Here is a 24,826-nt window from a genome sequence, read left to right on the forward strand (position 1 = left end):
GCTTCTGGTCTGCTACATTGTGCCACGGCTGACACTGGGTTGGATATGAATTTGATATGAATTTGCATTTCTACCCCCAGACTTCATGACTTCAAACATTTTATTCCCACATGGGCTCATTTGAACATCGGAAGAAATGTTGATAACGTCTATCTTGGAATACACACGTAACACTGGAATGAAATGGGGGACATGTTCCTTTACCTGTGGGATTAATTTTGAAGATAGTAGCCTTGTGTCTCTTCAGTGTAGGATGATGCCTTCCCCAAGGGGTAAGGAGATGTCAGGCATATTTAGCTTTCTTTTTTTTCTTTTAGATTCCTTGCTCCCTCCCCCCACCCCACCTTCCCAGCAAGGTAATTGTTATCCCAGAGGCTGGGAATGCAATGGAAAAAAACAAATCCTGCTTTCGAAACTATTGAGCTCTTTTGCATGCTGAAGCTTTGGCATCATTACTCCTGGGGTATTCAGTTGCAGTAACTTGGTCAGCTGGCAGGGTGGGGGAAGCACAGTACCATCCTTGGGCCGGTGTTTGGACGACAGTGAGGCCCTGAGCACTCAGGTGTGCTTGATACTTTTAGGCCCAGATACAAAGGCCATATGTTCTTTTATGTGATGTGGGTTTTTTTTTTCTCACTTGTGCTTTTGCTTTTCTCCCTCTTGCCCTTTCTCTCCTCCACCCCAAATACAATTTTTAGCTTTCATATTAGGTAGAAGTTGCTTTCTGATAGCTCTTTCTGGATACCTTGTACTTGGGACTGCCAGGCTGCTGTCCTGTTTGTTACCTTAGTTAACATCCTCACTGTTTTTTTTTAAGTTGAAGTATAACCGACATATAACGTTATATTATTTCCAGATGTACAACCTAACGAGTTGGTCTTTGTAGATACTGATCACCACAATGACATCTATTTTTAAGTGTAAGGAAGCACAATAGAATGGTCACTAAGAGCATGAGACGCACTTGGGTTAAGTCCACTCTTTATCAGATCAGTTACTTATTCTCTTTAAGCTTTAGTTTCTTCATATGTAATAATATTATTATGAGACATTCATTATATGCCACCTGCTCTGCTACATATTTACCTCCTAGGGTTATTCGGCAGAGTAAAAGAGATGGATGTTCTTAGGAAGTTTGGAAGTTGGAAATTCTTAGGTGACCTTTGATGCATGTCAGTTACTCAGTAAGTGTTAGCCATTGTCGCCATCATCATTAGCACCCTGATCATTTACAAATGTGCTTCCTGGAGGAAGGCCTGATGTCATAGTGCGCTCATGACAGGTATTCATCAACCCGGTTAAGAAAGATATGTTGCCGGGAATGTATTTCCGTCTTGTACCCCCAACTGAGCTCAAGATGGAAAGATGTTTGGCTCACACGCATAGAGTGAGGTTAATTAGTAACAGAAAGACAATGTGACATTCATAAAGCAGCCTCCGGGACAACTTATCTCTTAAGAATATGTATTTTGGTCCATTAAAAAGTTTAAAGGTCAGACGCGGAAGGGACTATCAGAGCATAATATTATTGTAATGGTTTGTTTTATCATGTGTAACTTGGAATGATTCTGGGCCCCTGGATAAACGAATTCCTGGTGGGAACTATTTACCCTTAGTTGCAGTAGAGTGTGCTGGACAGTCTATGTAAAGGGTAGTACACGTCATAGGGTTGTGTGTATCGTAGCATGGTTTCCTGAGAGCATGTGGGGGTGGTACGGCTGCATCTCCTCCCTACTGTGTTTCCCTCTATGCCGTTTTGGGAATGCTGTTTAACCAGCATCCCTGGTCTCCCGGAGAGGAAAAGTGATAGCTATGGAGAGCCTGTTTATATTGATGTATTCTGAAACTAGTGTCCTCTCCTTATTCTCTGAAAACCTTTCATTGACTAAAAGTGCGGGTGGTGGCTGAAATCAGCAGAGAAGAGGGTGTGCAAGTTCCCTGAGCTTTGAAGCATGGATTTGCTGTCTGTTCCTCAGCCTGAGTATAGCTTTAGGCCAAGTTGGTGCACTATATACTCCCCCCTCTTTCTGTGAATAGATAGGACAAAATATGTACATAGGACTTCTCTAATTAAAACTTGCAGTCTGTAGAGGGGGAGGGTATATATAGCTCAGTGGTAGATTGCACACCTGACATGCCCAAGGTCCTAGGTTCAGTCCCCAGTACCTCCATTAAAGATAAACAGATAAATAAAAACCTAATTACCCCCCCCAAAGTAAAAAATAAATTGAAAAAAAAACTTACAGTCTGTAGTAATTCAGCTGAGGTTTGTGTTTGCCGTATCTGGAAAAATATATATTAATAGTGCAAAAGTCAATATTTATCTTCCTCAAGAGTTTGGGCAGGAACTGGTCCTAGTCTTCTGTGATTTAAAGAAAGACTCAGGGGTATGATAGTGTCTGCGTTCTTGCATGCTTGCTCCGTACGTCTGAAATGTCGTGTCTGGGCCAGTTCTTGGACTCTGCAGCCCCCTGCTCTTTCTCTGAGGATTTTTCCATATTGCTGCACTACCCTTTAGTAACGGATGTTATTGTGGGGAAGGGAGGCTGATTTTTGTCTGCATCACTAGTGACTTGATTCTTTTTCCCTTGGCCTGGCTGCTCATCTGATGTTTGCCTTGTCCTGGAAGTCCAGTGCCTTTCCTAGGATATGTTTCAATGTCGATTATTCTGTCTCAGTTTTTCTTGGTACTTGGTGTACCCTCTATTCTGCACTTTTAGGTCTTGCTTTATTGCAGGGACCTTTTTTGGTCTATCTTTTAGATATTTTTGGTTCCATTTTCTTTTCTGTTCTCTTCTTCCCTCCCGCAGATATTGAATCACTTTTGTTCTCTGTATCCATCCCTTTCTTTCTAGTCTTCTTAAAAGCCTTGATCTGTTTCCATGAGTAGCACACGTATAGTCAGTGCAGATTTCAAGCCCGACTGCCTGGGTTGGAATCCTTGTACTATCACTTCCGTGCTGTTTAACTCTGGGCCAGTTACTTAAACTTCCAAACCTCAGTTTCCTCATCTTTAAATTGGAGCCAATAAGGCATCTACCTCAAAGGGTTGCTGTGATGATTTACTGAGATAAGACGGTGGAAGAGCTTGGAATCGAGCATAGTTATGTGCTGAAAGCTGCCAGCCATCGTTATTTCCATTCCATCCTGCTTGATTTTCACAGTCAGTCCTTCACGTCTGTCTCTGACGCTGTTTTCAGCCGTTTGGGTCCCTTGTGCTGATCCCAATAAGGATTGCCTTTCTGATATTGTTTTATTATTTTCTTCCATTGTTTTCCTCAGCCCTCCTTGTCTGCTCTTCATCTTCGCCAATGGATTGTCATCTTTTCTTAGAAATATTGTATTTTTTCCTATGAGCGCTTTTTTCAGAGAAGGCTATTTCTTGCATTTCTTGGACCCCATGAGGAAGCATCTGTTCCTTATTTCTTCCATTTTGTGGTGTAATTTATCCAGCGTTTGTTCTGTAGCTGATTTTGCTTGCTGTGTTTTGTTGTAACTTCTTTCTTGAATATTTGTAGAACTTCGTAGTATCTTCTGGACTGAGTACTAATGATGGCTCCTTTCTGATTATTATTCCTGTTTAAAGGGACGGTCGTCTTACAGCCGGCTGCTGGCTGACCTGTGGGCAGAGGCTGGGTGGGGTTGGGCAGCTGGAATCTGGAATCTGCCCTAGGTCTGCCAGCTCAGATCTGTTCCCACTGGTGCTCTTCCCCGGAGGTGCTTCTTTCCTGGCTGGCATTTGTCACAGGGCCTGAGAGTGCCGATTTAGCGTTTCCTTCTCTTTGTTTCTCGTGCTAGTTATCAGCTTATTGCCCCTGAGCTCCAGATTTACTTTCGTTGCCTGATCTGTGAAAGTGGACCTGGATCCTCTCAATCCTCCAAGTTACCCTTCCTCGGATACAACTGCTCCATCCTAGGGTACCGTTTAGATTTCCCAGATTCATATTTACTCTCCTGTCACTGTTTAATAATTCTTTTTATGTTAGACTGTCCTCATTGAAGCTGTCTCATTTCGGTCTCTTGGCAGAATCCGCGCTGTCCCAAAGCTCGTCGCTTTGGGAACCGACAGGGCCGCACGCTGCCAGCCTGCTTCTTGTGCAGAGAGAAGCTTGTGCTTGCACTCCGTCAGTCTTAACCTCGCTGTTGACTCTCTGAATGCTGAATGGGACTCATGGGTGCTTCTGGGACCCCAGTCTTTGTCTTTCCACGCAAGAGATTACTGGTTTGGCTCTATATCCGTGGAACAAAAGAGGTAGCTTAACATGTGGACCCTAATCAACTTGCCTGAGGTTGAATCCTGGCTCTTCTTGTTAGTTTTGTGATCTCAGGCAACTTACCTCTCTGTAATTTCATCTTCTGGTGGATAAAATGGGGATAATAATAATACCTACCTCCTAGGGTTGTTATGAAGATTAAATGAGTTAATACGTATGAGTGCTTGGACCAGTGCCTGTACAGTAGGGTCTCGGTGTATTCCCAGTTATCATCGTCAGCATCACTATTAATTCTGTGAATTCTGCTCATCGCTGGCGACCTGAGATGTAAGTGCCTGTTCTTACCGTGCTTCTCCAATTGGATACAAGTTTCACTGCATTTGGCAACAATTTTTCATATATTGTAGTTTAGGAGTGTGGCTGTTTCCCTTTTTTCCCCCTACTTTTATTTCTTTTTCGCCCTTCCTGGTTTTAGGAAGAGACTGACAGAAAGGCCTTCCTTTGCCATCTTTAACTACAAAAGCATATAATCATTTCAGAGGGACCAATTCAGCAGCGGCTTTGCTTTTCAAAGAATGCTTGCGATTTATTTGTATAGACCTGTTAAAGATTTTACAAGTTTCTCTAGCACATGCAGTCAAGTTTTCTTCCTCCTGTGATAGTATATCATATAATAAAAATGTGTTTCCTCTAACTGTTTTGCTAGCCAGTATTTCAGTAATGATTTCAGGTTGACAAAGGTGCGGTTTTCGGCTACGTTGTTGCAAGGTGGAAACTGACTAGCAAGACTGAATTCCATAAACAGTCCACACTAAATTTTCCACTTGATGCTAAACATTGTACAATTATGGGGTGGCTTTAGTGTGTGTAGAAAGTGCTTGTGAGGTTTAGTTGAATCAGTTAAGTGATTACCAAGAAAGCTGGCTTGACATGATAAGATGCTCAACATTGCTCATATGTTTTTTCCACATTGCTAGCTATTAGAGAAATGCAAATCAAAACTGCAGTGAGGTAGTTCACCTCACAGTGGTCAGAATGGCCATCATTTAAAAGTCTACAAATAGTCATGCATATGTATGTATATGCATGACTGGGACAGTACGCTGTACACCAGAAATGGACACATTGTAACTAACTATACTTCAATAAAATAAGTAAATAAATACATAAAAAAACTACAGGTAATAAATGTGAAATTTGACATTTCTTTTCACCCTTTTAGTTAGCTGAGTTGTATTTCCTTTTTTTATATTTCTTCTTAACAAAAGATTTAACAATAAACTATTGTTTACCTGGTAAGCTATTGCTGATGTAAACTCTACACTAGCAATAGCTTACCAGGTAATTTCCAAAAGCAGGAACTTTTTTCTCGGTTTTTACTTGGCTATAGCCTGAAATAAAGGCATAAAGTCATCCAGTCACTGGCAGTGAGGGCCAAGGGTGGCTTGGGACTAGATGTGTCCAACCTCCCGCTGTAACATCTGCCTCTTGCCACCCCAAGCAAAGATGCGGTCTAAGTTAAACCAGGGTGCTTGTTATGTAAACCAGCCTCAAGACAGCCCTCCACCTCCACATTCCTGCTGGGTCCCACCTCCCGGAATGCAGGCTCAGAATAGCAATTTTCAAGGTAACCACTGTTTACAGAAACACATCCTGAAAGGGCATTTGACTCACAGGAAGGTTCTCAGAAGTTTTCAGTAAGACATCTCCAGGTGACATTCAGCATTTGACCTTCTAAGTGGTTTCCATAGAAACAGCTGGGAAGCCACAAATATTGGACCGTGAGGAGCAGTGTACAGAGAACAGTTGTCCTAAAAATTTAGAGACGTCCCAGGAAAGACTGGAACATCACCGATCTAAGAAAATCAAAGGAAATAGACACATGAAGGTTGATGGAAGAGCCATGGTCTTTTTCATTTGTGAGATTTAAATTAAGAGAGGTTTTTTTTTTTTCAACTAAGAAGCTATTTGAAATTTGCCACCTTCTCTGTTTCTTTTCCAATTTTCTTAAACTCATGAAAGCAACAGTTCTCAAACACTATGATTTTCTTTTTTTCCCCCATTCTTTCCCCCACCCTTTCCCTGGCATCTATTTTATAGATGGCTACCAAGGTCCAAGCTTGTCAACCTAGATTTGCCTTTCTGTTCTATTCTGTGTGTTCTCCTAGGTGTGGACAGTTGGTGTGTGTCTGCTGAAGGTTCCTCCTCCAAGTACTCCTTGACTATCTGTCCTTCTGTCTTTTCAGGGAAGAAGAGCCCAGACCTGGGGGAGTATGACCCCCTCACACAGGCTGACAGTGACGAGAGTGAAGATGACCTAGTGCTTAACCTGCAGCAGAAGAACGGAGGGGTCAAGAACGGGAAGAGTCCTCTGGGTGAAGCCCCAGAGCCTGACTCAGACACCGAGGTCACAGGGGCTGCAAAGCCGCACCTGTCGGAGGTCACCACAGAGGGGTACCCCTTGGAACCCCTAGGGGGCCTGGAGCAGAAGGCGGCCTCCTCCCTTGTGTCCTACGTGCGCACGTCTGTCTTCCTGCTGATGCTGGTGATCTCCATGGTGCTGGTGCTCGTGTGTGCTTTCCTGATCCCCTGTCCCCCCCGAGATCTGCACAGCACGTGGAGCCGCCACCTGGGCCCCCAGGGAGGTGAGTGGCGGGATTTTCAACTCCCAGTCTGTAAAACTTCGTGATCGCGCATGTGTAATTCCCTAAAGCTTCCAATTACACAGAAAAGTCTTTACAAATTAATGGGTGTCATCTAGCATTTCTCCCCCTGGGCATGGAGGTGGTTAGGAAGTTAAGATTTGAAATAGGACAAAAAAAAAAAAAAAAAAAAAGGATTGGGACAGCTCGGAAAACTTGGGAAGGGGACCGTGTGGGATTTCTCCTGGTGAAGGTCTTAATTAGAGGCAGAGAGGACAGAACATCGTTGGCTGGGCTCCTGTGGGGCAGGCAATGCTGTGTCAGCGGAGAGCAAAGCTGAGGGAAAGGCTGTCACCTGAGAGAAGCAAGGCTCGAGTCCTGGCCAGGCCAGCGGCCAGGGCTCCTGTCCGGCCCTCCGGTGTTTGTTGATTGTAGAAGCCTGACTTTAAATTGAATTTTCAACTAATTTCTTTTCAAGGAAAAAAAGAGTTGCTTCCTTGCAGGAACTTTTCTTTCTTGCTTCTAATGGCTGGGATGGTGCTACCCAAGTAATTCTAGCTGTTTTGTCTCATTTTGGAGGACATTGCTTTATTCTTATTTTTATTTTTAATTGAGTGAAAGAGTCTTTAAATTTTACAGTGCTTTACAATTTTCAAAAGTTTCACACACATGATTTCATATAATCCCATCATCCCCCTTTTTTTTAATCCCCTGCCCCTATTGTGCCCTCCCCCCCACCCAGGTAACCACCAGTTTGTTTTCTTTCTCTGTGAGTCTACTTCTTTCTAGCTTGTTGTGTTTTTTAGAGTCCACATATAAGTGACATCATACAGTATTCGCCTTTCTCTGTCTGACGTATTTCACTCAGCATATAATGTCCTCGAAGTCCATCCATGTTGCAGCAAATGGCAAATTTTCATCCTTTTTTATGGCTGAGGAGTATTCCATTGTGTGTGTTTTATATATATATCACATCCTCTTTATCTAGTCATCTGTTAAAGGACATTTTGGTTGCGGAGCAGGTTTCTTTAAAACAACTTGCTCTGGGTCAGGAATGGGGATCACATCCAAACTGTCAGCGCTGAATGGTCCTGTCCCTTGTAAACTGCACCGGTCCCAAATACGGTGCTTTGGCTATTCTGAGTTAAAGGTATTTCAACAACAGCAGGTGCAAGAGAGCCACTCTGACCTTCGATTGTTCCTGAAAGCGGGAGATGAAACCCCCAGGTGAAAGCTGCCTTCCTTACACCAGGAGAAAAGAACACGCTTATCACCAGAGATGAGGGCTTGCGGCCGAGAGAAATCTGTACAAACAGGCCTTGTTAGAATAACTCTCATCTTCCTGTAGTTCCCTCATAGATTTTAGTTACTTTTCCACAGTCACCACTCTTTTTGTTTTTTTAAAAAATGTTTAAAGTTTTTAATTAAAAAAAAATTTTAACCTCTTTAATTGAAGGATAGCCAGTTTACGATGTTGTGTCAATTTCTGGTATATAGCATAATGTTTCAGTCATACATATACATACATATATTCTTTTTTCATATTCTTTTTCATTATAGTTATTACAAGCTATTGACTATCGTTCCCTGTGCTCTACAGTAGGTCCTCGTTTATCTATTCTGTATATAGTAGTTTGTGTCAGCTAATCTCAAACTCCCTATTAATCCCTCCCCGCCTTTCCTCCCTGGTAACCATAAGTTTGTTTCCTATGTCTGTGAGTCTCTGTTTTGTAAACAAGTTCATTTGTGTCATTTTTTTAGATTCCGCATGTAAGTGTTATCATATATTTGTCTTTCTCTTTCTGACTCACTTCAGTTAGTATGATCATCTCTAGGTCCATGTGACTTGCTCTTTTGTTTAGCGTAAGGTTTATCCATATTAATGTACCATCACTGGGGTTTACTGGGTTTCACCACTGTCTCGTTTTCTGTGGTATGAATATCCCATGATTTATGGATCCATTTTACTGTTGATGAGTCTTTAGGTGGCTTCCATTAAAAAAAAAACAAAAATAAAAAAACCCATAATGCTGCTAAGAAGATTCTTGTACCTATTTCCTGATGGAGTGTGTAAGAATTTCTCTGGGGCACAAACCTGGGATTGAAACTGCTGGGTTGTACGCCTTGTGCATGTTCAATCATAGTAGTTTGTGTTAAATTATCTTCCATGGTGGTTGTACCAGTTTACATTTCCATTAGCCATGTGTGAGTTCTCTCCAAATCTGGCAAGCATCTTCTAACTCAGCACGGTTTGGGGGTGTGTGTGTGGGGGGGGCGTGACAGTCCCTACCTTGTCACTGCAAGGTGGAGATGGAATTCCGGGCTCCCTGCCCGACCTTCTCTGACATGGTGCTGGTGGGGTGAGGGGTGCCCTGTTACAGCCGGACGAGGGTTTCCACCTGGCCTTTGCTGTGGGAGTGGGGCGGGGCCACCGCTTTATCTGTGGTGTCTGGTTGGAGTAGAGCAGTTATTATCGAAAACTCTTCTGTCTTGCTAGGCTGCACCTTCCCTGTCGTCTGGCTGGGGAACCAGCTTCTCTGGGGCCTCTGTACGTCCCAGTTGGCATTCCCGGGGGGCCGGCTTCTGCAGCACCCTGTCTGGGATATGCGAAGTCCGAGAACACCCAGGGGGGTCATCGGCTTGCCCTTCCTTGGGTCTCGCTGTCCCTAGCCGGTCTGCCTTATCTCCATCTTCCGGAGTCTTCTTCTGTTTGTTTTACTTTTAATGCCCAGGATTCTAGCTGTACTTAGAGGCAGAGGCAGAACTGGGTCTATCGGTTTCATCTGGGAGCTGGAAGCCTGCCTGGTGTTTTGGGAACATGCTCTCTCCAGCCTGGAGCAGAGGACTGGCCGGTGACATTGTGTTTCCTCTGTGTCTCTCAGGTGGGGACCTGTCCCCACTGGAACTGGCTGACGTGAACGGAGATGGCCTGCGGGACGTGCTTCTCTCCTTCGTCACGTCGAGGAACCGGAGTGCAGCTGGTAAGGGACGTGTCACTCGGAGGCCACTGCTGGAGAGGCTCCTTGATGGGAGGGTGTGAGCTAAGAGAACACGTCGGGGTTGCCTCCTGGGGGGCCTGCAGGGCAGAGAAAGCCCTCGTGGACCTCTCCTGCACGCTGAACCTCATCAGGAAGCTTCTGCAGGTGCCTCACACCCATCTCAAGAAGTCACGGAGAGCGAGAGCTGGGCGACAATGATAGTGGCTGCCCCAGGGCAGTGACAGCCTGAGACTGGGGAGGAAGTTTTTGCCCGCACTCCTGCACTGACCAGTGCTGGCACTTAGGTTTCTTGAGTTTTCTCCCTGTCAGTTTTCCCTGGCCTCTTTGTAGTCAGTGTAGACTATGCCACCTTCCCATCCCTGGCAGGAAGCGTCTGCTCATGTTCCAACACATCTTTACACGTGTACATCTTGGCCAGGGGTTTGCCTTGTATCCCATCTGTTGACTCCTCCATCCCTGCCCTCTGTTCTGCTCCCGGCGGGACGGGAGGCTGACCTGTATGCATCATGTCTGCAGATTCTCTGCATGTCTGAAGAGTCAGTAGGGTCGTTAAGGAGGAAGGGACAGTACAGTATATTAATCAGAGCATCCCTGGGAAGGCATAGACTTGTCATGTATATCACTGCTTCTGAAAACAAGGTCTGGAAGAGCGAGCCAGGTTGCCACTTGTTTTAGGTTGTATGTTTAATTAGTAGTTCTGAGGAATAGGTACAGTGACACTCTAACACCTGCATTCCCTTGTCCTTATGAGTTGTCGCTGGGAGCGGAACGTGGAGGTGTGTGAGATGGGCCACAGCCCTATCCTGGAAGTGAGTGTAAAAGCGGCAGGAGAGAAGCTTATTACTCTTAGGTGTTAGTTGAGTGACTTAAGGGGATTATTTGCTTAAGAGGTGAGCTACTCTCATCCTTCACCAGCTATCCTTGGGCCTGGCTATTAAGTTTGCCCAAGTGTTCTTTCCCGACTGAGGCCAGATCAGCGCATTCCATGGAATTCTAGACCTACCGATCATTGCTCAGTGTCATCTTCAGGTTTCCTTTTTTTTTTTTTTTTTTTTTTTAAGATTTTTTCCTGCTCTCGGGGAGCATTTGCCACAATGATCAGAATTCAGATATTTTGCCCCCTGCTCTACACACGTTCTAGATCAGTCTCAATTTCCTGAGCATACCTTTCCGTCCTGGTATTTTTTTTCTTCTTAGCGATGACTTTTCCATATTCTTGAGTTTGCTCCTTTTATTCAGAGAACAATTGGCTGCTGTATGTGCTTGGGGCTTTGCAAAGCACTGAGGAGGCAGGAATGAATGTGACAGGCTCTGGCCTTAAGGATTTCCCTGTTTAGTAGGGGCTAAAGTGACAGGCATGCAAACAGATGTGTTGGCAGAGGTGTGAGGGGGATGGAGCTTGCGAGGCTGCCTGGAGGAGGTCACAGTATCTCATCTTCCGTGAGAGGTGCTTTGCGCAGATATGACAGGTACTCCGTTTGCAGACTTGTTGCCACAAATATAGGAGGGAGCTCAGCCCACAGCTCTGAGTTGCTGCCTTATGTCCATTTCCTTTTGGTTTCCTGGCCTCCTTATCTCTCCCTCTTGTCTCCCCCTCCCCTTGCTTGTCTCTCGTGTGCTTTTAGGTGTCTCAAGGCCACCTGCTGTCCTTGTGTGCCTTTCGGGGATGAACGGCAGCACACTCTGGTCTAGTCCCCTCCCCGAGGAGGCCCGAGATATCACCTGCTTGGATCTGATGCCAGGAAGCGTGGCCGGAACCATCTGCCTCGTGACAGGGACACACAAGATGTTCAGTGCTTTCAATGCGACATCAGGTAAAGATCCTGCTTCAAGGAGCCCTAATCTCGGATTAGAATAATCTGCTGGGGAAGGGGCCGCTCCACTCTCACATGCTGGAAAGTCTGATTTACTGCTCCGGAAGGTGCCTGTTAAGGGAAATAAGAGAAAGGGTTGGAATAGATTGAGTAATAAATCCACGTTGCAACCTGTTTGGTGATCGGATGGGGCTGCACTGAGTTATCCAAACAAACTACCCTGAGGCCGTTGGTTTCCAAAGAGTCTCCCTACTCTGTTCTTTGTACAAAAGACAGTTGAGCTTTGTCTCTTCCCAGTTGACACACTTGGGTCCACGTGTAAACTTGGGCTTTAACCACTTAAGATTATGCCAGTGAAGAATCTAAGGTTTGTCCAGGCATGCTGATTTGGCCTCTTATTGTGTTGAATTCAGATATGTGACAAAAGGAACAGAAAAGAATCAGTTACCAAGAAGGCTCCTCGCAGAGCCTCGCATACATGCCGACGTGCTTGTTGACCTTTGATTTGGATGAGGCTGCAGAAATGGCCTCCTTCCTAGTTGTAGAGGTTGGAGTTTGGTAGTGGGGTTCTTCTGAGTGGGAAAAAAAAATAATTTACACGTGCATTAACTCTAGAACTGAAGTCATCTTGAAGAACTTTCATGGTCTCCCCACTTCTGTGAACGCATGGTAGAAGGGGAGCGTTGGTCTTCTGTTTGGTGCCCCAGAAAGGTTCCTTAATAGCTAACAAATCAGTTCCTCCATCCATCCCAGACAAGTGGGCTCTTCTCTCTTGGAGAGACATCGGCACGTCTGTTTTATCTAAAGAAACCCTAGGTGTGAAGTTGTTACGTGGGCTTGTTGGCCAGGTGCTTGAGGACTTCCGCTCGCACGCCCTGTGCCCTTCCCCCACACTCAGATAAAAACTGAAGGAAAAGGTGAGTAGGAGTTGCTGTCTGTCATTCTGCCCACTGAGTCTCTTTTCTGGCCTGGGAACATTACATCGGCCCCCTCCAGAGGTAGAAAACCCTGATTGTGATCAGCCTCTCTGTCCTTCCCTAGGGAAAGCCATTTGGACTTTAAACCCAAACGACTTGTCCAATGGGACCCTGGCTGCCCCTGGCGTGGTGCTGCCGGACGTGGATGAAGATGGCGTTAGAGATCTTGTGGTCCTGGCCATTGGGGAACTGCAGGTATGATCTACGTTACATAGTCCTTGTTTCTTACACGAATGCTTCAACTTTAGTCCATTCCTAATATCATTATTAGAAAGGCTGCTTGAAACCTTCTCATTATAAGGGCTTAGACTGAAATAAATTCTCTCTGAGAGATGAGGTGAATCAATTACCATTATGAATCCATTTTCCTGGTTCCTTTGACTGGCACGGTGGCGCTTTGGAGCCAGAGAGGTCTGCATTTGAATTTCTGCTCTACTGCCCTGTGGCCTTGGGCCAGCCACAGAGCCTGCCTCCGCCCTGGTTACTTCATATTAGAGCAGGGCTCTTGCCCCAGTTGCAGGAAACAAATTATGAAAAATGAGAGCTCACGGATTTGAAGTGCCTAGTGCCTGTTTTGCACCAAGTGTGCACATAGTTTTACTATATATATTTAACTTTTTTTTCTTTTTCTTTTTTCTTTTTTAAATGGAGGTCCTGGGGTTTATACCCGGGACCTTGTGCATGCCAAGCACGCGCTCTACCACTGAGCTATACACGCCCTCCATATATTTAACTTTTACTGCAGTGCTAAAGCAATGAGACAGGCTGACAGAAAGTTCATAAAATAGATACAGAAAGAATGATAAGTCGAACAAGTAATAACAACGGTGACCAAAGAAAGAGTTGTAGCTGACTGCAGACTTCAGTTCTAAGACAGTGGTCCCTAAATGATGTGCCCCAGTTGTGCCCTGCTGGAACTCCAGTTCCTGGAACTAGTAATTCTCTGCCCAAATAAAATTACAGTAGCTCCCCTCCCCTGCCCTCAATCACAGAAAAATGTTAATAAACAGAATGATCTCAACTCTAAGTTTTCATTCCTGAAGCTTTTCTCGGAGCTTCTGTCAAACTTTCTCTCAGCCATTTTCTCTCAGACTTCCTAGGGTGAATCTGCCCAGAAAGGCATGTGGACAAAAGAATTGAACAATTGGCCAAGAATATTTGTGGAAACATGTGGATACAGATCATTTTGCCTCACTGGGTAGCTTATTTTAATTTCACTAGACCTTGTGTTTCCCGTGGTGATTTTTATGACGCATGGGTGGAGCAGAGTTACAAATCTACAAGTAAAATTATTTAGAGCAGAATTAGATCTGTCCGTATTTTTTGGTTTTCCTGCCGAGAACAGCATAAATGAACTCAAAGTGCTCCACAGGCCATAAGTTGGAGGAGCCTGGCTTTGGTACCTCATGAGATACTTTATGTTTGTGAGATGTGGGAAGAGAAGATGGATCACGGAGTCAGTTTCTGGAGATTAGTCACTTTTAGAAGTTCTTTCTGGTGGTTGTTCTTCAACTGGCCGGATGGTCTCAAGGTAGATGGAACCAAAACTTCCAGAATTATTTACAGAATCTTTGTTAGTTGCAGTCACTGTGAATAAAGAGCCTGGCTCCAGGGAACAGTTTAAGGATTACCTCCATCAACAGGTGATTCTCAGAAGGTCCCAAAATGGAACGTATGGGGAGTTTCTTTTTAAAGGAATTATGGCAAACAGAGGCACAGCAAGACGTTGAACATGTGTGCGTGTCCTGAAAAACCTCGGCCTTGACACCCCACCTGGCTTCTTAACTAGGCAGCGCTGGTGGACAGGATAATGGTTCAGTTGTGATTCAGGGACCCTCCATGGCGAGGGGGCTCTGTTAGAGGAATGACTTCTCACCTGCTCCTACTCTCTGCCTTTTTCGGGGTTGGGAGGGGAGATGGACTAGTGTCTACTGTGCCTGGAAAGTGATAGACAGTATTAGAAAAATCTGGGAAAAGTGGTGGGTTTAGAGCAATAGCTTCTTCTTTACACTCGCCCTTTTGACCTCAAGCAGCAACAAAGAAACTGAGGGATGTGTTTGCTCCGAGCTGCAGAGATGGAAGACTCTCTCTTCCCAAGGAATGAAACATATTAGGGCTGTGACATGGAGTGACAGCGTTCTTAGATCTGGGTTTGGAGTGAGGTGGGCTGAGAACACCTGGTTTGGTTAGAGAATGAATCTGGTCTAGAACATCAGTGGGAAGGGACCTTAAAAGCCATGTGGTTGAGCCTCTCGCACCTTCTACAGTCTCTGATAGGTTGTTCCAGGTACATCGGCACTCATTCCCCCAGTACTCAGGCTGGTGGGAGAGTCACTAATTTGTGGCACAGTCCATTTTGCTTTTGATCTGCTCTAGAAAAATCTATGTTATTGTTGAGAAATCTGCTTTCTCAGAGCTTCCATTCACTGGCCAGCTTTAGCCCCGTAGAACTATTCTGAATGAATCTAATCCTCTTTCCATGTGAAAGGCCTTTAGCTCTAAGCCTCAGCACTCTGAACCTGCTACTCTCAAGGCTCCCCAGTTTCTCCTCCTGTTCCACATGCAGCATGATTCGGACCCCTCTCTTTCTTGATTTCTTTCTCTTTTCACTCAGTGGGTCTGTATTTCTCTTCTAATACGGTACCCATAAATGAAAACAATGTTCTGTTTCTAATACAACCAGTTACATCAGCTTAAGGAAATTGTTACTTCTTTTGACATAGACTGTATTTCCACAGATGCAGGCAAGAATTGTGATAACCTTTCTAAGATTCAAGTTTTGTTTCTAATCAGTTAAAATACCCACATCTTTTTTTTCCTACTTCTTTCATTTTTTTTCCTTCCAGTTTTATTGAGCTATAATTGACATACAGTACTGTATGAGTTTAAGGTTACAGCATAATGGTTTGACTTAACATATGTCATGGAATGGTTACCACAGTAAGTTTAGTGAACATGCGTTATTTCATACTGATACAAAATTAAAGAAATAGAAAATATTTTTTCGTTGTGATGAGAATGCTTAGGATTTACTCTCTTAAATGACATACAGCGGCATTAATTATGTTTATCATGATGTGCATTACATCTCTAGTACTTATTTATCTTATAACTGGAAGTTTGTACTTTTTGATTGCCTTCCAATGCCCCTTCTCCCCACCCCCGCCTCTGGTAACCACAAATCTGATCTCTTTTTCTATGAGTTTTTTTTGAAGTATAATTGACCTATAAGACCGTGTCAGTTCCTGGTCCACAGCATACTAATTTGATATTTCTGTACATTTCAAAATGATCTCCATGAAAAGTCTAGTTAGCATAAAATACCCACGTCTTTTAATTAATGGCCCAGTTCCTTCTTCCAGATTTTTGACCCATCTTCCAGCCTAAGAGTTTTTGAATTTTGAGTTTATCATACAGCAGATTGCTGTCTCTGTCAGCTTTGTGATAAGCTCAAATTCTGTTTATTGAGGTCTTTGATAAGGATGATTAATAGGAATAAGACAGTGGCAGGGTGCTGTGACATTCCACTCAGAACCTCCTTCTGGTTTGGTACTGGCCCTTTTGCAGGGTACACGGAAAACCACCTCTCTTTATCTTGTCTGTAAGAATTAGGGGGTGATAAACTCTGTCAAAAGCTTTATTGAAGTTAAGTTATTGATAGAGTCCTTATATTTCTCAACCAGTGACTATGTTCCCAAAAGAAAATCCTCTAGAGCAGGGGTTGCCAAGCTATGGTCTGCAGGTCAGATTTGGCCCACTGCTTGTTTTTGTAAATAAAGTTTTACTGGGACACAATCACGCCTATTCATTTATGTATACGCTGTGGTTGCTTTCACACTAGGGCGGCAGAGTAGTGTAGTCGGTATGGAAACCCTCTGGCTGGGAAAATGTTAAATATTTACCGCCTGGCCCATCACCAAAAAGGTTTGCTGATCTCTGCTTGAGGGTAAGGTTGATCGTGGCCAGGGCAGACGCGTGTGTTATGATGGAAGCACATTGCCTGTGCTGATTCCCCCTGGGGCCAGTAGGAGGTTTGAGAGTGATGACCGGGGTGAGGGGTCCATTGTCCTCTGTTTAGCTCTAGGCTAGAATTCTGGGCCTCGGACACTGCTCTTCAGCAACAGCTTCGGAGACATTGCCCCAGCTGCCATCCCGATGCTCTTTGCACGTACTGAACAAGGGATGGGACATTCGCCTCACTTCCTCACTTCCAGGGAAACTGAGTGAAGCGGGCTCGGCTTGGTGCTGTCCAACTTTGGGAGGTGTTTCTGAACTCTCAGCTAACGAGGAAGCAGTGATGTGATTAGGAGGAGAAACGATGTGACTAGGCAACAATAGGGCTCCAATGAACTCAACCCCCTTCTTTCACTTCGTCAGCCAGATCTGTGCTTTCTGCTGGTGTCCGGCCGGACAGGGAGGCCCGTGGGCCGCCCTGTGAAGTATAACATCGTGGGAGTGGGGAACCTGATCGGTCCTCAGGTTTACATCACCACAAACGGGGCCATCTACATCCTGTTTGGCTTTGGTAAGAAGCAAGGCTCGTTTTTGCCACTGTCCTCATCGGTGTGTGTGGTGAGGCCTCCCCGTGCATCAGAGAAAGTTGCTGACACCTGCCCTCTGTCACCTCCTCTCCCCCATGTGCCCTGCTGCAGGGCGTTAACTCTGCTGTCCCCACCTGCCTTCTCCAAAGAGAAGTCTGTCCAGCATCCACTTAATCACTTCCCCACTGGCTCCGTGCTGGGCCACACCAGGCAGGCTGTGTCAGACCCTCCGTCCGCTCAGGCTCTGCGTCTCTCCCTCACATCCTCCCCCTGGGGAGTGTTCTGTCCAGTTCAACTTCTCGCTGTTGGTTCTTCCTGCACCCTAGGAAATATCCAGGCTGTCGCCCTGCGGGACATTTTTATTCAGGCCCAAAATCGAGACAGCTCACCACCTTCTCTGCATATTGAGGAACCCGAATGGGAGAAGCGAAGATCCGTCAACCTGTCTGAGCTCATTGACGTTTTCAGGTAGGGCAGCTATCTGGCCCCGCCCCGGTGTGATGGGGAGTCTTAGTGTTTGATGGGGCTGGTAAGCATGTGGGTGGAGGCTTGGGAGGAGAACAGTGCTGGGGGAGAGAACGCCTTCCTATCTGGTTAAGGGGAGTTAGAGATGCTCTTCTCTTGAGGGAGTGTAGAGTGTGTGCTTAGCATGCATGAGGTCCTGGGTTCAATCCCTAGTCCCTCCATTAAAAAATTAAGTCAATAAACCTAATTACCTTCTCCCCTAAAAAAAGCATTAAAAAAAGAAAAAAAAAAAAGAAATGCTCTTCTCTTGCTAACAGAATTTGTTGACATCTACATGTGGGTGCCCTGACATGTGGTCACTCTGCACGGAGGTGGCCAGTAAGGATATTTGTTTAGCATGGGAGTCGGAGCAGGGCAGGTGAGACTGGGGAACCTCGGGTAGGGAGATAGATTTATTTAACATTACTGCTTGTAAAACCGTGCTCAAGGCTCTGCTCTGCTCTTTTTTTTTTGTTTGTTTCTGCCCTACTCTTTGCTTATATTTTTCTCTTAATTGAAGAATCGTTTTGGCGGCTGCAAGGATGGCACCCGTGAAATCTTTTTTTTTCCCCCGTGTTTATTTCTTAACTAAAAGTAGGATGCTGTTTGTCAGATGCCGTGGATTTTCCCCGTTGAACCCCAGGCAGGGGTAGTAATTGTCTTCATTCTTTTCTACCAAAGCTTGAAAGCATTTGCTAGCATTTTCTTAGGCAGTCTCGTATTGTGTCAGTGCATTTGACAGATGTCAGTGGAGTGGTCCCAGGTGTGCAGAGGAGGAGATAATCTGATGGAGTCTGCGGCAGGAGCTGCTGTCCAAGCCTAGCGACAGCTTCAAGCCTCCTGTCCCGACCTCCGTCTCCTTCCCTGCCATGATCCTTGCCTCTGTTATCTTTCCCGGAGCGTCCAGTTCGAGAAGAATTTTCCTGTCAGTTCCTTTGGAACTTTCATGACCTTTTCAGGGCTCCTTGGTTTCTAGAGAAATGAAGAAATCGAGATTCAGCTGAAACAACAGTGTGACGCCCTTGACGAGACACTGGTGGGGGGTGAACGCAAGGTGTTCCGCACAAACACGAACACCGAGAGGAGAAGCCGGCATTAGCAGGGTGGCGTCTCACCCAAGCCTGGGACTAAATGTTGGCGTCTTGTTTACTTCAGTGACGGCGTCGAGCTCCTCCAGATGGTGAAGGCCCCAGATTCCAACTGCAGCAACCTCCTGATTACAACCAGACAAGGCCTCGTCCTGCTTCGGGGGCAAAACCTTACACCTTCCTGGACCTTGAGCCTCCAAGGCCTGCGCAGGTCGGCGGTGGCCCCTCTCACGTTTGTGGCTTTGTTTTTCTGCTTGCCCATGTTTAAAGCCGGGCCAGCATGTCTGCTTGATATCCGGGGCCAGTGCAGGAGAGGGGCGGGGAGGAGTGCCTGGTCCCCTCTTTCTCTCATCTACCTGTGATCTCTCGCTTGTTCTCGTTTGCAGCCAGCCTACTCCGGGGTACTTCACGGACGATGAGACGCTAGACTTCCTTCTGCAGATACCAAATGGAGTTGGGATGAAAAAGGTAAAACTTGGGGGCTCAAAATCCGTCAAAACACATATCAGGGATGTACTTTGTGTCCTGCCCAGTGCTTGGCATTGTGAGAAGTAGAAAGAACTGAAAATACGGTCCCTCCTTTAAAGAACTCCAAGTCTAGCCGAATTATCTATGAAAGGAAAAGTCACAGTGCCGGGCTAAAACTGACAGCATCGGAAGTTTTTGTAGCCACCCTCCTTCCTGTGCAGGGGCTCCTTCTGGATCCTCAACTTACAATCAGGCAGAGTAATGAGACCCTACCTTCCCAGGGTCATTGTGACAGTTAAAAGGAATCATACGCGTGAGTGGGTAAGATGTTTTAGTGCAGTGTCTCCAGACTTCTTTTCTCCCCGAGACTAACAAAGGGACTCTTGACCTGCTGCCTGCTTCTCCCTTTGTTCGCTCAGAGGAGTTTGTCTCTTGGTGAGACAGAGTCTGATCTCGGGCAGAGAAGGGCAGGCTTCCGGAGGATGGTGGTGGGGGTACCGTTGAAGGAGCTGCGGGTCTCCCCCTCCCTGCAGGACAGAGACACAACAGAGGCGCAATAATGACAGAGCAAGGGAGGGACGCAGTAAAGACACCGGGGCTGGAGGTGGCAGGGGAGTTTTCTTGGGGATTTGTGCAAATGAGAGGCTCTCGAACTCTGAGGTGTGAGTTCTTCGGGGTGAAAAGGAGGTATAAGTGCTGCTAGGGATTATGAATTCAGCCTCCTTAACTGTCCCTTCAGAGGTGCAACTCAGGAGTGACTCTCTTGAGGCTTTTACATTCTTTTAACTTCGAGGCTACCGTGGGGCCGAGGTCCACATGCCATGACACGTGACAGAGTCAAACATGGAATGCTTTTAGCACAGGGGACAGGACAGGGCTGTCACCTCCTTGGGTCCCCTGAGTGGTGTGTCGCCTGAGGGAGGGAGTAGGAGTGAGGTGCTGCTTTTAGGACCTTGGCTGAGAGTGGCTGCCCTACCCAGGACAGTCCTAAACCTGAAACTGTCACAGTCACTTCCTGTCCCTGAGCCTCCAGTTCCTCATCTGTAAGATGAGAGAGGGCCTAGATGGTTTGCAGCATCCCTTCCCACTGGAGAATTCTGCAGTCCTTTAAACTCCAGGACCCCAGCTGTTACGTAACGCTGTCTGAACACCCAATTGTTCACTTCTAATAAGTTAGTGTTAACACCGGTTAACATACATGTTACATGAATGTCCGGAGGTCTTTTTTGTTTTTGTGCATGTGTTTTCTCAGCCCGCTGCCTTTCTGAGGGTGGGAGACCCATCTTCTCTTTGCAGGTGATGGTGGTGGATGGGGACTCCGGCCTGGTCACGTGGAGTTACAGCGTTCTGTGCCACGGGAAGGAAACACCGACCACCTCAGCCGCTACTGTGGACCAGAAGTCGGTCTTCCTCTTCTGGGCTGAAGGGCTGTCAGCTGCGTCTCCCAGTTCCGTGAGTGAGCCTGGGAGGGTCCCTTTGTCACTGCCCTGCGGAGCTGCCCGGGCCCAGGGGTTGGGCTGGTGGTTTAGACCAGCCGCACTTCTGAATGGTTTTGTGTGGAGACAAAACGGCCCTTGTGGGCAGGACCATGCTTCCTCCTGAGCTGTGATTCCCCAGCTTTGCCTTTTAGCCAAGCAGTGAAAGCTGACAGCAGCCCCCAGCTACTGGCTCCCGACAGTGGGAGGCATAGATAAAGGATAGAATATCCAAGTCCAGATTTTAAAGATGCTTCATCTGTGCGGCAGGTGTTGAAGACAAATAACCGTGTCTGGGCTGGGCTGGGCGAGGAGCAGGGGCGAAGTTTCAAGGAGGCTGAGGCTAGGCTTTGAGACGAATAAACTAAGATTTCAGAAATAGGTGTGGGGGCAGGGTGGCAAAGCAGTGGAGGTTTTGGGGACACTGGGCTGAAGATGAGAGTTCACCTGGAGGACGATGGAGGGAGGGTCTGGTGCATAGAAGGCAGATCTGAGACCTGTGGTGTTTTAACGGGGCTGATGAATCAGGGTGCCGCCTATGGTAGGTGCCTGGGAGCTCTGAGTAAGACCCACCCTGATTTAGTTCAGTTAAGCACATGTTGACCAGCACCTCCCTGGTGCCAGGGGCCTCAGGATAAGCTGGGAGCAGTGCTGCCCTCTAGAGGAGCAGACAGCCGGTGCCGGATGATGGGGGAGCCCGAGGGAGGGAGAGTCCTGACTTCGTCGACCACGTGCTCTGGGACCTGCCACTTAACTTTCCTGAGCCTTGTGCTCTTTCTCTGTTAATGAAGATGCTGATGTAGTCCTTCGTTTTAGGGTCAGATTGACATAAATGATTGTCCTAACTCTGCAGTTCCCTGCCACGTGACTGTGGGCGAGCTACCCAACATTTAACATCCTGGTTTCCTCACTTAATATGAGAGGATCAGACCAGGTGACTCTCAAGTGTAAGTGGCTATAAATAACCACAAAGCAAAGGTGTGTTACAAATGCTCTGATAGTGATAAATTTAATAAGAAGTGTAGGTGGAAACACAGCAGGAGGGGGTATTCGTTTTTCGGGGGCAATTGGGGAGCTTTTCACGAAAGAGGTGGCATCAAATCAGGTGGGGGACCTCCGGACGAGGAGTGTTTGAATAGGGGGAAACAGGCTCCGGGGAATGGTCAGACGGTTAAGGGGCAGTCAGATTGGCAAAGGTCAGACGGGGCTGAGCGAAGCATGTGCTTGGGTAACCACAGACGTTCTTGAAGCCTGGGGTGCACAGGCAAATCATCACAGGAGGCGGCTGGGAAGGGAAGATTTGGGTGAAATGGCTTAAGACCTTGGCTTTTGTGCTAGGGGGTTTGGGCTCCATTCTGTAGGCAGTGAGGAAGGAATTTGACTGTTTTGTTTGTCACGTTGGCTGATCCGGAAATCTGCCAGTCGTGCCTGGGATCCTAAGGTGTATGGGAAAGCTCTCTTCTGCTTTGTGGCCACGTGGTGGGAATGGGGCTGCCAGCTTCCCACCCACGTGTCCCCTCACTCAGCGGACCTCCTCCCATGCTGACACTACGGGAGCAGGGCTGATACTCAGTCCACTAGAGGAAGCTTAGGATGGTCCTGAGCGGAGCCGCCACTTACACACCTGTGTGTGAAACTCCTGAGCTTTAATGCCGTGCGTGTCTGCTGAACATCATCCCTGCACAGGAGTCGCACGGTAAAGGAAGTTCCCATGTGTGTTTCTTCTGCTGTCGGGAGTTGGGAGGCTGACATGCAGACCTTGGAATTTTTGTTTTATAATTAATGACTTTTGTCTGGTCAACATCCTGTTTATTTCAGGAACTGATAAGATTTTTGTGATGTTTGGCTTGCCACTTGCAATTGGCTCTAATATCCAGTGAAAGCAAATGTCCTTGGCACACTCTGTTTTCTGCCCAGATTTTGAAGAACCAGTTTCTGATGCTTTTGTAGACGCCAGACTGGGAGGACTCCCCATCCAGTTTCTCTCCTGGGACAAGCCCCTTTCCTTTCTTCCTTTCTTTTTTTCTTATAAGAGGGAAAGCATTGCCTAGCTCTAGGGGTTTAAAGAAGTTGATGCTTAGTCAGTGTTTTGAGCTTTTTGAAATAATATGTCTCTCATCCATGCGAGCCTCTCTCAAACACACCCTTGTAGCCAGGCCTTCGCGTCGAAGGGAACGAGTCATCACAGCTCTCTCCGCCGCCCTTTCACCTGAGCGACGTTGTACGTGGAGGGCGGGCTGACCTTTGCTCTCACTGTTTCTCGTTGTCAGGATGGCATCCTAGGAACTGAGCCACCCAGCCTTCACCACCTTTACCTCCTCCACCCGGCTTTTCCCTCCATTCTTCTGGATCTGGCCAATGCCACCGGCACGGTGACAGCTTCAGAGGGTGAGCCCCAGGGACGGTGGTGGCGGTGCAGGGGGTCTATGGGGGGTGAGTCCCAGGGACGGTGTGTGTGTGGAGGGGCGATCTGTGAGTGTGCTGAAAACCAAGGGGCAGGGTGGTCCCATTCCCAATGGCTTGAGGTGCCAGTGATTCAGCAGCTATTGTCTGAGCATCAGCCCCACGCCAGGCACCGCGTCCACTGCTGGGAATACCAACCAGACTGGTTTCTTGACCCTGCGGGAGCTTCAGACCTGGAATCCACAGCTGGGGACATAACAGAGGCGGTGTGTTTCCTCAGGGTGTTCTTTTAGGCTCAGTACAAACTTTCTTTGATCTAAAGTGCACGTGCTCATGGTATAGAGACTGGAGCCAGGAGAAAAAGGGAGAAAGAGAAATTGCCTATAATCTGACCTTGTATACCCCCAGTTAGCATGCTGGAAGGATTCTGCTTTACATATGCATCTGAATAACATCACAGAGCAGAACTGGGATCACACAGTAAAGACCTAAAACGCAAAGCCCTGGATACTCGGCGCCTGCGGCTGGTCTGGGATGGTCTGAGGGCTCCTCCTCGGAGGTTCCTCGCCTCACGTTGGCCCCAGAGAATCTGCTTTTCCTGCTGGGGTGGGGGGACCAGGCTGGCCACATTTCCTTTCTTGACTTCTTTTCCATATTCACTTGCCAGTCAAAGACCTGCTCTCTCCTTGCAAAGTCGGTTACCTTGAAGTTGAAGCTGGTGCCTGTGACTCCGGGGTCACGGGACTGGAAGAAGCGCTAATCTGGAACTTGCCGGCACTGCCGCCCCCTGGCTTTGTGTGTGGCGGGGGCCGGGGTGGGGGAGGTCAGCTCGCAAAACCTTGAGACTGATCTAAATGAGCTCTTTTTCCATTTTACCATACATTATTATTCAGGGAACATTAAGTCGTGGTAATTAAGAATTGAGACCTTTTCATTACAACACCTGGTTTACACATGAGGCAAAATAAACAGTGGCTAGGAACATAGCTTCTCTGAGCAGGTGCTGACGCTGCAGGGATTCTCAGAATTTCTCACTTTTCCACCGAACTGTCACTGTCACCACAGTTAGCCTGTCCTCACTTCCTTAGAAATGGCTTTGGAGAAGCACGGGTACAGAGAACGAGACTTTGCTCCTCTGCTGGCACCTAGCCACTCACCCCCATGCACCCACTGTCTAGTCAGTGCCTGGCATTGATTAGATGCTCAGTAAACTTCTTGTATGAGTTAGCGAAGGAGTGAATGAAAGAAGCATTCCAGGTGCTGAATCAGACCACTCCCCTGTGAGTGAAGTTTTCGGTCCCCATTAACTGGTCATTTTTGTCCGTCCTCAGTTGGAATCAACGACCTCTGGAAAGATGCCTTTTATGTGACCAGGACAACAGGGCCAAGCTCTGAAGGCCGTCCGGCACCCCTGGTGGTCAGCAAGCTTAGTCTGCGCCGGGCGCTGATGGAGGGCCAGGTGGTCCAGCTAAAGGAGACCACCCCCAAAACTGGCCGCGGGGAGCTGCGAAGGTTCCTCTCTAGGATAAAATTCGTCGATTCTCCCTTCCAGGTGAACAGCTTGTGAAAGCAATGTTTGGTCACTGTTGAGGGTTTAGGACAAATACTCCTGACTCCAAGTTGGCTCTTTAGGAGGGAGTGGGACGGGAGCCTTCCTGAGTAGCCGGGTACCAGGAGACAGTTGTCTTGGGTCAGTGTCAG

The 24,826-nt window shown here is 46.9% G+C and overlaps 1 protein-coding gene across 2 annotated transcripts in view; it reads left to right on the forward strand.

Moving 5' to 3' along the window:
• Nucleotides 1-24,826, forward strand: part of FAM234B (family with sequence similarity 234 member B) — a 29,853-nt gene that overhangs the window by 2,121 nt on the left and 2,906 nt on the right. For both annotated transcript variants that reach the window (XM_064479059.1, XM_031444066.2), the window contains exons 2-12: nt 6,461-6,859; nt 9,739-9,837; nt 11,481-11,669; nt 12,711-12,841; nt 17,024-17,171; nt 17,514-17,655; nt 18,847-18,990; nt 19,166-19,247; nt 20,544-20,699; nt 22,993-23,110; nt 24,457-24,677. In XM_064479059.1, the coding sequence (XP_064335129.1) occupies nt 6,461-6,859; nt 9,739-9,837; nt 11,481-11,669; nt 12,711-12,841; nt 17,024-17,171; nt 17,514-17,655; nt 18,847-18,990; nt 19,166-19,247; nt 20,544-20,699; nt 22,993-23,110; nt 24,457-24,677 (1,829 nt within the window). The remainder of the gene's footprint in view (nt 1-6,460; nt 6,860-9,738; nt 9,838-11,480; nt 11,670-12,710; nt 12,842-17,023; nt 17,172-17,513; nt 17,656-18,846; nt 18,991-19,165; nt 19,248-20,543; nt 20,700-22,992; nt 23,111-24,456; nt 24,678-24,826) is intronic.

Source organism: Camelus dromedarius, chromosome 25, assembly GCF_036321535.1.
Source record: "Camelus dromedarius isolate mCamDro1 chromosome 25, mCamDro1.pat, whole genome shotgun sequence".
Classification (NCBI taxonomy): Eukaryota; Metazoa; Chordata; class Mammalia; order Artiodactyla; family Camelidae; genus Camelus; species Camelus dromedarius.